The sequence below is a fragment of the Cebidichthys violaceus genome, unplaced genomic scaffold, assembly GCF_023349555.1.
Source record: "Cebidichthys violaceus isolate CVI_PGR_0920_01 unplaced genomic scaffold, fCebVio1.0.p SCAF_5, whole genome shotgun sequence".
Classification (NCBI taxonomy): Eukaryota; Metazoa; Chordata; class Actinopteri; order Perciformes; family Stichaeidae; genus Cebidichthys; species Cebidichthys violaceus.
Window position 1 is genome coordinate 3,489,230 of NW_027176705.1, and position 14,816 is coordinate 3,504,045.

The 14,816-nt window shown below is 40.5% G+C and overlaps 1 protein-coding gene across 2 annotated transcripts in view; it reads left to right on the plus strand.

Annotated features, from left to right (window-relative positions):
• igdcc4 (immunoglobulin superfamily, DCC subclass, member 4) overlaps positions 1-8,092 on the plus strand; it is a 58,794-nt gene extending 50,702 nt beyond the window's left edge. The window contains exons 18-20 of one of the 2 annotated variants that reach the window (XM_068730343.1): positions 110-341; positions 458-586; positions 1,612-8,092. In XM_068730343.1, the coding sequence (XP_068586444.1) occupies positions 110-341; positions 458-586; positions 1,612-2,145 (895 nt within the window). In that variant the 3' untranslated portion in view covers positions 2,146-8,092. The remainder of the gene's footprint in view (positions 1-109; positions 342-457; positions 587-1,611) is intronic. The other variant, XM_068730344.1, reaches the window with a different exon arrangement.
• Positions 8,093-14,816: the final 6,724 nt, after the last annotated feature.

Here is a 14,816-nt window from a genome sequence, read left to right on the forward strand (position 1 = left end):
TTTTACTTACTTACAACTGTTGTCTTAATAACTAAAAAACAGGTAAAACAATCCAGTATGTAACGTTCAGACCTCTATATTACTACTACTATCCCTCTCATCTAAATAGGGAGGTGTCTGGGGGCCTGGACTCCACAGCTGTGACCCCTCAGTACAGGCGAGGAGGCTGCCCCGTTTCCTCCAACGTGCCAGAGTGCAGCGATAGCCACGAGCTGGAGACACTGATGCCCCCAGGCGTCCAAGAGTCTGGTCAGCTGCCAGAAGAGGCCCCAGAGGAGCAGAGCCTGATGGCAAGTTCTAATCCGGGGAAAGGGGAAGATGCCCCTGCACCTGATCCCAAGGTCAAAACCAGCAAGGGGGAAGCTCTTCTCCAGATGGGCCTTGAATATTCTGTTATTTTTGTCACGTGTTGATAGAGGGATAATAGTTGTAATTTGGTGCATCCACTGTCTTACAGGCTGCTTGGAATGGCTCTGTGAGTCATAACTGGGCCAACAGAATCACTAGATACAGAGACACCATAACAGAAGACTCTCCAACACTCATTAATGGAGCTCTCAACATGCAAATTACTGATAATGGCACGGTAAATGAATGAACTAAATTCTATGAAAAATCTATTTTAGCTATCAACCTGTCTCTGACAAGCAACTTTAGCTGTACACCACAAATCAAATGACATTATTAATTGACTGTTTGCTAAACCACCTCCCTTATTTACTGTTGCTATGGCTGTCAAGCTGTCTGTTCTTGCACAGCAGATATGCAGTATACAATGAGGGTCATCGGGGCAGATTTACCACTTGAAATAAACAATAGCTCCTTGATTTCAGTAATAGGTTTACTAAAACAGATTTGGCTGTTTTCCAGCTGACTGGTTTAAACACAGTTTCTGTAAAGGTTTCCTAAATATGCACTTGATGGCTTCATATATGATGTTGTGCTGAAGATAGAGGCTTAAGATGCATGTCCCAGGGGAAAAGTTAACAAATGTAATGCTATCACAGTTAACAATGCTATGGTATCTTCCCCAAATTCATTAAAGAGCCGGATTGAGCTGCTAACCTGACCCTGAACTCTGTTAACAGACCGTCTTCCACTTATTGTGAAACAACAACACAATGGATGTGCTAGTCGTGACTAGGGCTTTTGTCAACATAACCTCCAACCTCACACACTAATGTGGCCTCAGTTAATTGTGTGCTCCTTGGCTCTGGCAGTAACACATACTATAGTGAGCAGTAAGCTAGTTAGTAGGACATACCTGATAATATACTATAATAACTGAAGCTTAGAGTTAGAGTAGATAAAAACACAGTTTAATCCATTCCTTACACTTTTGCTCTTTGTTTTAGAGAGGGGGAAAATATACACCACTCACCTTTGACATGAGGAAAAATCTTGACAGGCCAGTTACAGTTACTTAACTATGATTTGCCCATCACTGTTTGATGGAGGGGTTTAGCGAACAGTCCGTTGTGATTGTTGCTGATAGTTATGTAAAATTTCATCATACGCTGTACTTAACTAAAAAACATAAAATTCTTGAGTGACCTGTGTAGATCAACTAATAGAACAACCTGAAGTAAAAGTGATATTGTTTTGTTGCAGGACATAGAAGATCACCTGTGTACATCCGTGTGCAGTAACCAGGTGGAGGCAGAAGTTATTGTTCACTCAGAGCTGTCAGACCCAGGAAGGGAGAAAGAGGAGGAGGGCAGCGAAAGGGAAAAGGATTCTAACACCACCAGGGGACCCTCATTATCAGAGGACAGATATTCCCCTTTGAGTCAGCCAAGCCCACCAGGAGAAGAGAACATTTTCGAAAAACTATCACTGGCCCAAAGCCCCATGAGTCTTCCCTTGATAAAGTTGGTGGCTAATCACAACAGGGAGTTACAAGGCACGGGAGACCAGCTGAGCTCAGACAGAGAGCCACAGAAGGACATGGGGCTAACCAATGGCTTCCACTCCCCAAAAAATGTGCGTTCTGTGCTGAAGTCAGAGCATCTGGAGAACGGGGACTCCGGACACTGCCCTTCGGCACCAGGGAAGGCCATCTCTGGTAGGATGTCCTCTGCCCCGTTTGTCAGCTCCGGCTTTGTCCACTCTACCTCAGCAGCACACAGTTATCTGTGCCCATAGCCCCTGCATGTAGGGCAGCAACCCTTACACAAACACACACACAAACACAGACATCAGACTGATTTTCTTTCTTTTACGTACCCAGGCAGAATCCCTAGGGATTTTTTTTATGCACCTCATTATTGGATTCCTTTCTCTTCCGTGAAAATTTTATACGGTCCTTGAATCCATTGTTTCATAGGTTGGCACATACTGTATACATATACAGTATATTTTTAGTGGTAGAGTACTGTGTATGGTAATGCATCTCTTGCAATGCAACCGTGTTTTCCTCTGGGTTTTTTCCTGTCTTTAGGAAAGAAAAGAAAGATTTAACTAAACCAAGATGGAAGTGGATTGAAGGAGGCTATTCCCACTGTGTCGCACATGGCTTTATTCTATGAGAGAGCCTGAAATGTTCTGTGAGTGAGTGAGACAGGCTAACATCATGAATGGGAGGATCGGAAACGCAGGCTACTGCTACTTTTAACGTGGCACTGAGGAATAAGTCTTGAAGAAAATCTGCACACTCTGAGAGTGACACCTGTGTTTCTCTCCAGCCTTCTGCTGTCTCAGGGTCCACCCACACAGACACACACACTCACACACTCACACACACAGAAACACACACAGAAAGCTCAAGTCACACAAACGCACCCATAAACACACATTTACACACACATTCCCTGAATGGAGTGTGGGGGTCTCAGGTGCCTAATTATTGTAGGTGCATTTATAACCTCTGTATATTTCTATGGATGATTCTATTCAGTGCAAGTACAAAACACCTGTCAAAATGAAGGAAAAAAACACTCAAAATGTAAAAAGAAATGGAGTATACAGATTTGGTACACATGAAGTATTTTTTTCCAAAATCCCATATATCCACGTGGCGTGATGTTTTTTTCTTTACCAGGGACACTATATTTTAGATGGTGTATATCTCATTTTGGAATCAAAGAATTGACACGTTTATGTTGCTACTGGTTTATTTATGTTGGTGGGAGAAGATGCTACAACAACGCATCTGTAGACCACTCTTCTAAATTGTACTCCTAATTAGGGATGCACCAATGTGATACTGTGCCATTAGTTGTCATTTAAACTTGGTATAATAATTTTCCTATGTGAAAAGCTAGCCATGTTTTTAATTCAAAGGGGAACTCAACTTGATTCATAAAGTGTATCTGATTCCAGTTGTATGAGAACATTTCCACATTGCTTTGCTCAGTACCAGAAATCAACATACATTGATACATTTCTGCAATTATCAGATAGGAAAGGAGTTTGATGGAAAAAAATAAATAAAATAAATGTGGTCCAATTTTTTTTTTTTTTACATTGACCCCAAATTGTTTAACTTATTATTTAAGTATTCGATCAAATTGCTTACCATTATTGACTGATAAGTGAAGCTGAGTGTTTCAGTATTGGTTTTTGCAGTGTAAACGGGGAACTGGTACATCCCTACTACTTATCAACAACACTACCTCATTTCTTTTCAGGATGGTTTCCAATATGGTTTTATTAGTTTTATGTAAACCTTTTGAAATATTTTCTTAAAGTTGATTTTACAGCGTTTGGTACTTGCAGAAGTAATCATTCGTACGTTCTTGTGTTATATTAAAGGAATTTATGTTGCTTTAGTGCATTGCGGCTTCCTCTCAGATCTCTGAAAGATTGTATTGGTTAGTATTATGTTACAGTTAAATCCCTACAGAAAACCTAAACACCCAGTGTTTTTGATAGGAAGCACCTGAAACTAAGTCCAGTAGATGTCAATTGTGATGTCAAAAATGACAATTGTGCCACCTGCAAGCAATCAGTGTTACTGCTACTTTTACTTTTTTTACAGGCTCTGTTTAAGTGTGTTTATGTTGGATGTGTTATGGAACATGAAAAGAAAAAGTACACAAAAAACAGCAACAATTAAACAAGTTTTAAATGCCTGGTCACACCAGCATGTAGAGCAGTGATATTGTAGAATTTTACTTCAGTGAACTTTGACAGTGCTGACCGTTGAGGGGCTTGAGAGTCCAAAATGGCGGACTGTTGTTTATTAGCTTTTCCCACTATTCACTTTTATTTAAACTCTCATGTCTGAGCAATGGTTTGCAGTAGACAGGAGTTGATGGTAAAAATATGTAATTTAAATAAACTTTGTAAACTTGTTTTCCAGTTAGCTTGGTAGCTTTGCTCAGTCGCTAACTGACTGTTAGCAAGCTTGTTAGCTCAGAGAGCTTTATTTTCCCTGTTTCCCAATAACTTTATTGAAGAAAACGGTCTGCAATGGTGAACAAAATGCCAATAGAGGAAGTTAACAGTAGAGGTAAAATATAGAGAAATTCCATGAGATAATGAGATTGACGAGCGCAAGCCTGGCCGGTCCAGCTACTGTTAATGTAAATGTTAATGTTTAGCTCGACAGCTACAGCTATAACTAACCCTACGAGTAGTCACAGCGTCACCAAGCTTCCAGCCCCAACTATTTTGCGTGGACAAAGTGAATGTAATTTTGTGGTGTGACTGCTGGCTAACACTCATTGCCTGTGGGTGGCAGAAGTGTTAAAATGACAGCAGTTTTTGTTTGCCTGTAGGTGATGATTGACTTGTGTTTCCTCATGAGAAAGAACGTTTGTGAGTTAGTTACAAGCTGGTTCCATTAGGTGCTTCACATCAAAAGGTCTATTTTAAAGATACTAATACTATACTTTAACTTATTTCACTTTTGGTGCAACGAAAGGATTAGGGTTACTCTGAATGAGTGTGATATAAACTGTAGATGAAATAATCTTGTACATCTGTATGACTTTGAGATAATGGCAAATTTGCCAAGTTTGGGATCAGTTAATAATAATAATAATAATAATATTCACTTCAAAGATTGACAGAATTAAGCAGAGCATTGAATCCAGCCCTGTTGTACATGATGTCTCATCCTCTCTCAGGTGGCTTTCTTGTCATCCAGCAGTGAAAAGGGAATGGATAACTCTTCCATACTGCCCATATTTCTACCCATGTCCATGTCAAGTGTCAAAATCTCACCAGCTCAACTCAATCACATCAGCAACAAAAATGTAAATGGTCCCTCGTGACATGCATGAGACACCCTGGACATGTTTCTCACCAACTGTGTTTTGTAAAACTCGTATCGTTCTTGTTTTGTTTTTTTTCAACAAAATGCATGGTTGGTACCTCAAAGAGAATTATTTTTTTAGCCTTGCCATGTATGTACTTACCTTCACAACAAGATTAACATGTTTTTTTGCTGCAGTAGCAGTCATATAGGGACAGAAGTGAATGTGTTTTTAGCAAACCTGGGTCAAACATTAATTGCAAGATCTTTTGAGGATAAATGAGTGGGGTTTGGTGAATCCGAATTTTGGAGAATTCAGATTTTACCAACTGTCACTGACAAAAATAAAACTGACTCTATTTGGCAAACGAGCAATACAGCAAGCTCAACTATGGCAGCAAACTGCTGCTGTACCACTCAACTCATCAATCTAAAGTGACAACCATGTTTTATTTGTGGCCCCATTCAAATTAGTGATGCCAGAGCAGGTTTCCATCAGCTGTTAAAGGAAAACATCTGCTGTGACATCATTGATTTGGACGACAATTTAAATGTAAAGAAAGCAATGCAGTCGCAGCTTTCCGCCCTGAGGTTTGACGATCATTTGCCCTTTATATGCAGTAAGCTAAAGCAAACCACCAAAACAATGTGTGTATATTTTAGATCCAGGTTCTTTACCGACACTGTTCTATGTTGATGCTTTCTCATCATCCTCAAAAACCTGTATGTCCTGAATCCAGAAATAAGCATAATCTTCTCAAAAGCATTCCAGTTTGATACCTTAAACATACCTCTCTCAGTCAAGGTCAGCCATGATGATAAACCTAAAGAAGAGAAGTGCTAAAATCCCAGACTCTGTTCCTGCTCTGCTCTGATAGGTTTCGTGAAGACCTGAGTTCAGTTCTTCCATTCACCATTTGCAGATACTGAAGCCTGAGCTGCAGTGTTTGCAAAGCTCCTTGGGACTACAACCAAGTGGATGGAGGTCACTGACTCAGAGCCTTTCAGATAATGTTTCAAGTAAGTTGTCATTCACTGTGACGAAAATTAAATTGACCTTCCAAATGTGATTGTTGAAATCTTTTGAGTATAAAGTTTGAAAAGTTGTCTCTAATCCAACATAGCCATTTTCAAAAGACAATTATTCAAGTTTTACTTTTGTATGTATATTTCTAAATGGATGCAAAGCAACTATTGCTTTGCGTATAGCAAAGGTTCACCCTTCCACTATGGAAAAGTCTCTATTGTCACTGAAGAAAGACCACAGCTATTTGGCAGTCAAGTAGACACCAACACAAATGTGATGCAGGAGTTGGTTTTTGTCAAAATCTAACATAGAATGATAGTTGGATATTGAACGGTTCAGTATAGAAGTATTCAGTATTAAAAATGAGGGGTTTCACAAAGCCGGTTTGCTTGTGTTTCCAGTCTTGATGCAGTAGCGGATCATTATGGTATGTGGAGCCGACAGGGTCTGAAATGGGGATAAGCATAAAACCTGCCTCCAGCATAAAGGATGTATGCTCTCCTTATATGAGCTCTATTAACTCTTTACCACTAACTTTTTAAGACATATAACTTACATTGTTTTGTTTGTCTTCTTGTTGGCTAGAACAATCAGATTTTTGGGAGGAAAATTACTCATGCTCTCATTTCATAGAGATGATAATTATTTTGATAATTTAGTTGATTTTATCATCTTTTGTGAGGGTTTTATTAAACAGTATACCTCATTTTGGTAACTTGTTGATTTGATTCTGATCAGTTTCTTGATACTGCACATTTTTGTAATAAGTAGAACATATATACGTATATGTAAGCATCCCATTTTGTGAGCCAAGAGAAGACAGGACCGACTGTTTCATTTTACCTCAGTGAGAGTTTTTACTCATTACAGGGGCCTGGATGCTCCAGTGTAGTGGTGAAGGGGTCAGTGGAATCTAAATCGACTTTTACATTGCTATTTTGCAATAGTAGTTATTACTAAGCATTGTAAAGAGTTTAAAGCATGGGCTCACTCATGTAGTACTCATGCTTTAAACAAAAATCCTAGGGAAAAAAAAACAGAAAAGTGTCTGCTTACTTTTTAATTAAAAAAACAACAGGCAGAACCGAGAAGACGGAAGTGCTACGCAGGGAGAAGGGCTAAAGGGACGTCCTCCCCAGGCAGGTCATACCTCTCAGTGCAGACAGCCATTTCAAAAATATGTGTCTCTTCTCTACTCAGGTGCCCCATCTTTATATCGAATTGTAGAGGATCATGCCAGCATATTCGACTCAGATACATGTCATTTGATGTCACACAATGTCTCATTTTGTTCTTTTGGGAAGTAAATCAAGGAAACCCTTATGCATACATGATATATTGTTTTGTAGAAAATCGCTCAGTGTATTTCTGTCTCTCTGGCTTTTCTCTGTACATTCTGGTGCTTCGGTGGTGAGCTGCTTTGTCCAGTGATGTCACATTGTCTTCTACGCTAGTTTTGTGTGTACCAGCTCAGTCATGCTTTTCAGATACTCAGACACCTTTGTAATCATTGTCTGCTGAACAAGAATTCATCCATGTCAAAATGTGCTACTGTGGGAGCAAATTGTAGGAGCACTTAGATTAGTACTTTTTGGGCCATGAGCAGTTTTGGATTGTCATCTTTACATTTCTAGAAGTGCAATTTTCTTAGTCTGTAAACGACAGATGGATTACTCAGTGTTAGTCATGGCGGCCGTAGTAATGATTTGTGATAGAAACATTGCTTGTTCACCGGTATCATCACAGGATAGGTATTCTTGTGGTTTGTAGAAAAAATTCCACTGTGTTACCATATTTGAAAATGTCAAAACCCATAGCAACTCTCAAGTTGTCTGTTGAAACTACTCTTCTGTAAATAAAGATCAAAGAAAGAAGAAAGCCAGGGTCAGTGTGATTTTTAAATAATATCTAAGCCAAAATCTGCTCTCTTCAGTCTAACTTGAATCTAGCTTTTATTTTATTTTCTATTAATCTCTGTGTGATAACTTGGCTTCTTCGGTTATTTATTGTCATTTTCTAATCATTTTTAGACATCAGTGTATGATATATTGTGTTGTGCAGGTTTACATGCATAGACTATATAAGTAACCCAATTTGTGTTTTGGCTTTAGAAAGGAAATAGTCGTGTTTGACAATCAATTTTATTGTCTTTGTTGCATGTTTTTGCCTGCCTTACGCTAAATTTGTTTTGTTTCCTGTTTTAAGATAAAGGGCCGTTATTTTTAAGGCGGCTCTCCTAGTTTGAAATTAAGTTGCACTGTGCGCACAGTTAGAGCAAAAAGTATGTAGAATATGGTGGATTTGAATGCAAATAGAAACATTTAATGTAGCAGTAATCATAATCATAAGAGCGCGTGCCACACCATCCACTGAGTTGAGACGCAAGATCGATGCATGTGAGGCTGTGACTGAAGACGTTGTGAAGATAGTCATTGAATGCTTGTCAGCAGTAGATGGCGATTATGCTGCAGTGCATGAAAGGCACCGTCTCCGTCAGTTATTTGCCCACGACTATGCTTACTCTATATATGGCACTGCTTCTCAGTCAAGTACCAGTCACCACTCTGAATCAACGATCATAGCTGCAAAAAGGGCTGATGCAGCCGCAGAGCTTACTGCCAAGGAGGCTCAATATGAAATAATGCAAGAAGAAAGAACGCAAAAGGTAAAAATAAGGATAATGGAAGAAAACTAATGGAAGGAATTAGAAATGCAGAAGTCTGAATTAGAGCGTCTACAAGCAGAAAGACACATGGAGGCTTCTATATACCATCAAAACCCTCATGTTGTAACACTAGTGCCCTCTACTGACATGTTCTGTCTGGCCCAAGCAATCAAAGACAGCATAGCCATAAACAGACTCCCATTGCCAATGCCCACAGTGTTTAGTGGAGACCCAATCCTGTACAATGATTGGACTTCGTCCATGTTGACCGGAAGGGTATTTCTTCAGCTGATAAACCAGCTTTATTACCAAAAGAAATATGTCCGTAGGCCTGCTCACAAATGTCTCGAAGGCACATTTTATCAAAATGATGATGAGGCATATAGAGATGCATGGAATAACCTCAACCAACGCTACGGCCAGCCATTTGTCACCCAAAGAGCTTTCAGGGACAAGCTGTCAAAATGGCCAAAAATTCAGCCCAAGGATGCTGAAGGGTTAAGAAAATTCTCGGACTTCCTCGAGTCCCTTAAGGATTGACGAACATACGTGAGAGATAACAAGTTGTGTTGTGGATCTGTGGAACCATGTCACAGTGCCAAGGAATGTCACTTGTGATGTATGTAAGGGAAGGCACCCTACCTGTCTCCACGATGAGAGCTACAGAAGACATGATGGTAGAGAAAGGTCTTTATCCATTGTTAACACAGCTCCAAACACTGCAAACAAAATTATGGCAGCCACAGCACTCAGCGACACTGGAGGTAGTCAGTCAGGCAGTACTTCCATGATCGCTCCTGTGTGTTTGTCCTCTGCTGAAAACCCATCCAGGGAACAGCTTGTCCACGCATTATTAGACACTCAAAGTGACAGCACCTTCATCAACAAGGAGGTAAGCAATGAATTACAAGCGGACGCCTACCCAGTGAAACTGAAACCACTATGCTTGCAGAGAACATTACAATTCATGTGTTCACATCAACCCTCCTCCTTCTTAAACAAAGGACTTCATTCCTGTGAATCGTGATCATATTCCCACTCACAAAACTGCGAAACAATGGCCTTACTTAACAGCGATTGCAGCTAAGATGCCACCTCTCCTCAGCTGTGATGTAGGACTCTTAATTGGGTATAACTGTCCCAGAACACTAACACCCAGGCAAGTATTAGCAGGAAATGACAACGAGCCCTATGCCATCCTTACAGACATGGGGTGGAGCTTTGTAGGCTGCTCAACACCGTGCCTCGATGAAACAGAATCAAGCCTGTGTCACAGAGTCACTGTAAAGGAACTCCCGATAGTCACGCCGATAGATGTGATAAGCGCCCTGGAATCAGACTTTAAGGACACCAAAGGACATGACAAGACTGTCTCACAAGAGGATCTCGTTTTCCTGACTCAAAACTCAAAAGAAGGCATAAGGAAAAATGATCAGGGACATTATGAGATGCCTCTGCCCTCAGCCACACTTACCTGATAAGAAAAAACTTGCTGAACTCAGGCTCACTCATTTACGACAGAGGTTCTACAGTGACGAGAAATATAAGGACTACACTGCATACATGAAAGAAGTCATTGAGAAAGAGGATGTAGAAGAAGTAAAGATAGATGGAACTCCTGGTGAACAATTATACATTCCCTATTATGGCATCTACCACCCTAAATAGCCTGAAAAGCTGCGTAAACGAGCACCTTCTACCAGAGCCAGACATGATTGGGGGTCAGACATTCGGAGGGAGATATTCCAGAATATGAATGTTTGTGTTTTTCGTTAGCTTAGAATGAGCCTGTCAAATCAACATAGGGGGCGGGTCCTCTTTACGGAGTTTGGTGTGTTGCTTCGTCATGATGTTACAGTAGCCCAAAATGGATAAACCAAACATCGACTCTAGCCAGAGCCTTTCAAGTTTTTACATTACCCGAAGGCCACTGTAGTTCTTCAACATGTTTTTGCGGTAATGTGATTAAGTGCAGAAACCGTGGTACCGTCAGCCGCTGTCTCACTTCCTTTGCTCCAGTGTTATTGTGGTAAGGGTGGCTTCTGAGCGACACAAATAGCATTACCATTTTTTTTGCACTTGGCGGCTCATGTTACCGCTTTCATGGAAAGGGAGGAGTGAGTGGAAGGGTAAGCAGTTGGTTGCTCTCTGCAACCACACCCCGAGATTCCATAAAATCCAACGCACTGTGCTTTTAAATAAATAGTCTGTGCTGTAAAACCACAATTTCTTGTTTTTACACTTCAGCTTTTCCAACCAATTAAACAAATGAAATGTAGCATGTTCATTGTTTAGGTTAAAAGGTGCTGGTAAGGAAAATGTGTTACCTTTGGGCAGAGGATAGACATTGTGGGCTAGCTGTTCCTGCTGTTAAGCTAAGTAGCTGCTGACTGTAGCTTCATACGTGCACACAAAAGTGAGAGGGTATTAATCTTCTAATATATCGTCAAGAACGTATTCATATGATTATACTGTATGTGTAAATCAGAAAATGTTAATGGTGAAAGAAGATAATTCTTCAAAGGACAGTGATTTACTACAGATAATCACATTACAATATTGTCATTGATCACTTGAAAGAATTACTAATATACTATAAATTAAAAAATACAGGAAGGGGAGAAACTGAATAAAGTTACTTTCTTAAATTTACTACAACCGTTACACAAGATATAATGTCTTTAATGCCCAGACCACAGTTAAATATATAATGCATAGTAATAGCTGGTCCAGCTTTCCTTTGGGCATATTCGTCAGCCGGTTTACATGCCCTCAGTTGTTTTGTGCCCCACGCTTTTCACTCCAGCAGAGACTCTGGGTAATTATCGGTCATGCTTAAAGATGTTGTTCTTTTATTAACCACCGGAGGGCAGTGTGATCTTTCCCATTGACTCTTGAGAAGAAGCATTGTAACCTGGTACCACTCCCATTTGGAGAGATTGCTGCCTGAGTCTTGGACCACATGTGCTGCACTGACTTCAAACCTGCCTTGGCTGCAGGATTGTGTAAATGTATAGGATATAGTACATTCCTTCCCTCCTCATTACTATTAATCACCTCAAGCAGCAATGATAAAATAATTTCTCAATTACACCAATTTCCCCTTAAAAAAGGTATGAGAAAATATGTTTGCCAGGTGTATACATTTGTGTCTTTTTGTCAGTCTTCCTATGCTTCTTCTGTCTAGGTGTGCATGCCTGTGTGCGCATATGCAGCATGGGGTGGGTGGGTCTGAGTGTGTTTGCGTGGGCACAGGGGAGGCAGACAGACTGACACGGGAGAGGCAGGTGATGAAGATAAGAAGGTGAAATGAGGGCACAGAGCTAAGACAGGAGCAGTGAGGTGAAATCACGTGGCAGAATCCCCAGAGGAGTTAGATAAAAGCTCTCGCTGAGCGACAGAGGGGTCAAGCTCACTATCTTCAGCCACTCATCACCGTTAATCAGAGGGCCAGGCTCCTCTGCAGGGCTCTCAGAGAGGACACATATGCACAAACCTACACATGAACACGCAATATGCACTCGCCAATGCACCTGTCTGAATGGGTAATGTGTATTGTTAAAGTGTGAATTGTGTTTCCATCCTCCAGAGTAGTCTCTGGGCTCGTTCAGCATGCCTCATATTTCATCGGCAGGCAAGAGGAGCACAGCGAGACAGGTGAGGGCTCATGAGGTGCAGTACAACTCACTACTTGTGGAGAAATGCACGAAGCTCTTGAATCAGTCCAGTCATTATGCCTCTTCCTGCTTCTGCTATGGTAGTATTGTACAGTACTACTACAGTCTCCACATTCAGCCTCAGTTCTGCATGTTTAACTGAACTCTAGGTGCTCTCTGACAGTTCAAAGCGTACAGTAAGACCCCCTGGGTTTGCAAGTATTTGTAAATCTTTACATTTTTTTGTGCTTGTGGAAACTGGTGGTTGTACTCTCCAGTTAACCACAGTGCATAAAAGAAAGCTCCGGTTCAAAATTCCACAAGCAGAAATGCCACCACAAAAATGAAATCACTTAACAACCCTCCACCATTAGATCCCAATGATGTCTTGTATTTTTAGGCATTATTTATTTAACATGACCATCCCGTCATATGTGCATTAGGTTTGAAATATCAGTTTATTATCATTCCATCTCTGCTGTCTTTCCTAATGTTTGCCTTAGTTTTGCCAAAACAAAAAAGAAACCAGAAAGAAATAGAATAAATACCTAAGAGTGTGTCCTTTGTAAAATGTGCTCGGGGATAAACAATATATTCTGCTATGTGTGTCATTGATATTCAGACCATTTTCTTTTCTTCATGTGAAAACATTAATAACATTCTAGTATTCTGAAAGTTTCCATCAATATCTACATATGTGTCCGCTCACTTTCAATCATTTGGTTATTTTCTGAAATATCTATTTGAAGTAATGCTACTTACTGATAAGACATTTTCTCAATGTCGGCCATACTGTGGTTTGTAACCTGCCAATCAAATATTCCCCAAACTAAGAAGCGACAGCCTGAGGAGAAAGAGAATGAAGGAGGATGAAGCAGAGGATGAATGAATGAAGTCAAGCGAGCAGGGGATTTGAGAGGAGGATGAATGAGGGGAAAGTCATCTGCTTTATTTGGACTACATATCTCTGGAATCATATTAAATCCTATGTGGTTTACCATAAGCTTTATTATACCCTATAAAGTAGCTGTAAAAGGTGAGCTCACAGGGGCATGGCCGGCAGAGAAACCAGGGAGCTGTCAGTGATGGCTGTGGACTGTTTGCCCCAGCTTCTTATCTCCCCTGGGTTCTGTGTGCCGCTCTCCATTCACTGTTGGCTGGCCACAATAGGACCCCAGAGGGGGAGCAGCTTTGAAACTCACTGTATACCAATTTTATATACTAGAACCTTGGGCAAAGTGTGACACTGTTATTTGAAGTGAAGAAATGGTGCACCGTTGTTCCCTTGTCCAGGCAAGTGAGATAATTGAATGAAGGAAGTTTCTTTTTTCACAAAGACACAGGTGCCAATGCAGGATTTTTAAGATTAATATGGTGTTGTTTTTGATTTTTTTGTTTTTACTTCTACCAGTCTTGTCCTTCATTTTCTCTCTCCTACTTTAGTCTAAACCACACAGGTCCATGGCTGATAAGGGAATGTCTTGAATCTGACTGACAGCATGCCTGTCTCCCTGGCTTTACAAAGGGCCAACAGTGAGTTGATCCAACTATAACTGTGAGCCAACCATGGCAATGAAAACCGTCAGCTTTGGGCGATGCATGTGGATTAAAGCCTGCATGGTGCTTGCCAGTTAAGGCTTGCACAGAGTGAAGTGCTGGCTCCTGGCCATCAGTCATCCGACAAGGCTTTTACTTGCCCTTACATTATATCAAAGTCTGACCTGATGTCAAAGCTGTAAGAGCTCAAATCTCTGCATACATAAAACCAAGCCTGGCAAAGTCATATAAACACACAGGTTCTCTGAACACCAGGGATATAATTCTACCACTAAATGCTTGTAACACAAAGTTATGTGTTTCTGCTGTTTTGCATTCAGCAACAGCAGCCAACTTTATGTGGCTAACTCTCTCTGAAATATGGGACTTGCATGAGAGTTTATGAGGTAGATGCAATGCATCCTCTTTGCATTTTCCCCCTCCTTTTGTTGTTGGCGTTGCTGCATAAAGGAAGAGGAAATACAACAGAATGCTACAGAAATAACTTGTTTCATTGCCAATGAAAAATGGCAATGACAAAAAGTCATAATAACCTCAATGTTAAATACTCACATAAAAAAAAAAAAGATTACGTTTCGTGCACAAGCTTAGCTTGCCATCCATTATCAATGAATGGTTCCCGAGTATGTTCACTAAAACTCATAGTAGGATTCAAATTTTGCTAAATAGGGATAATAACGTGCATATTTATTATTTTAGGCTGGATATTCT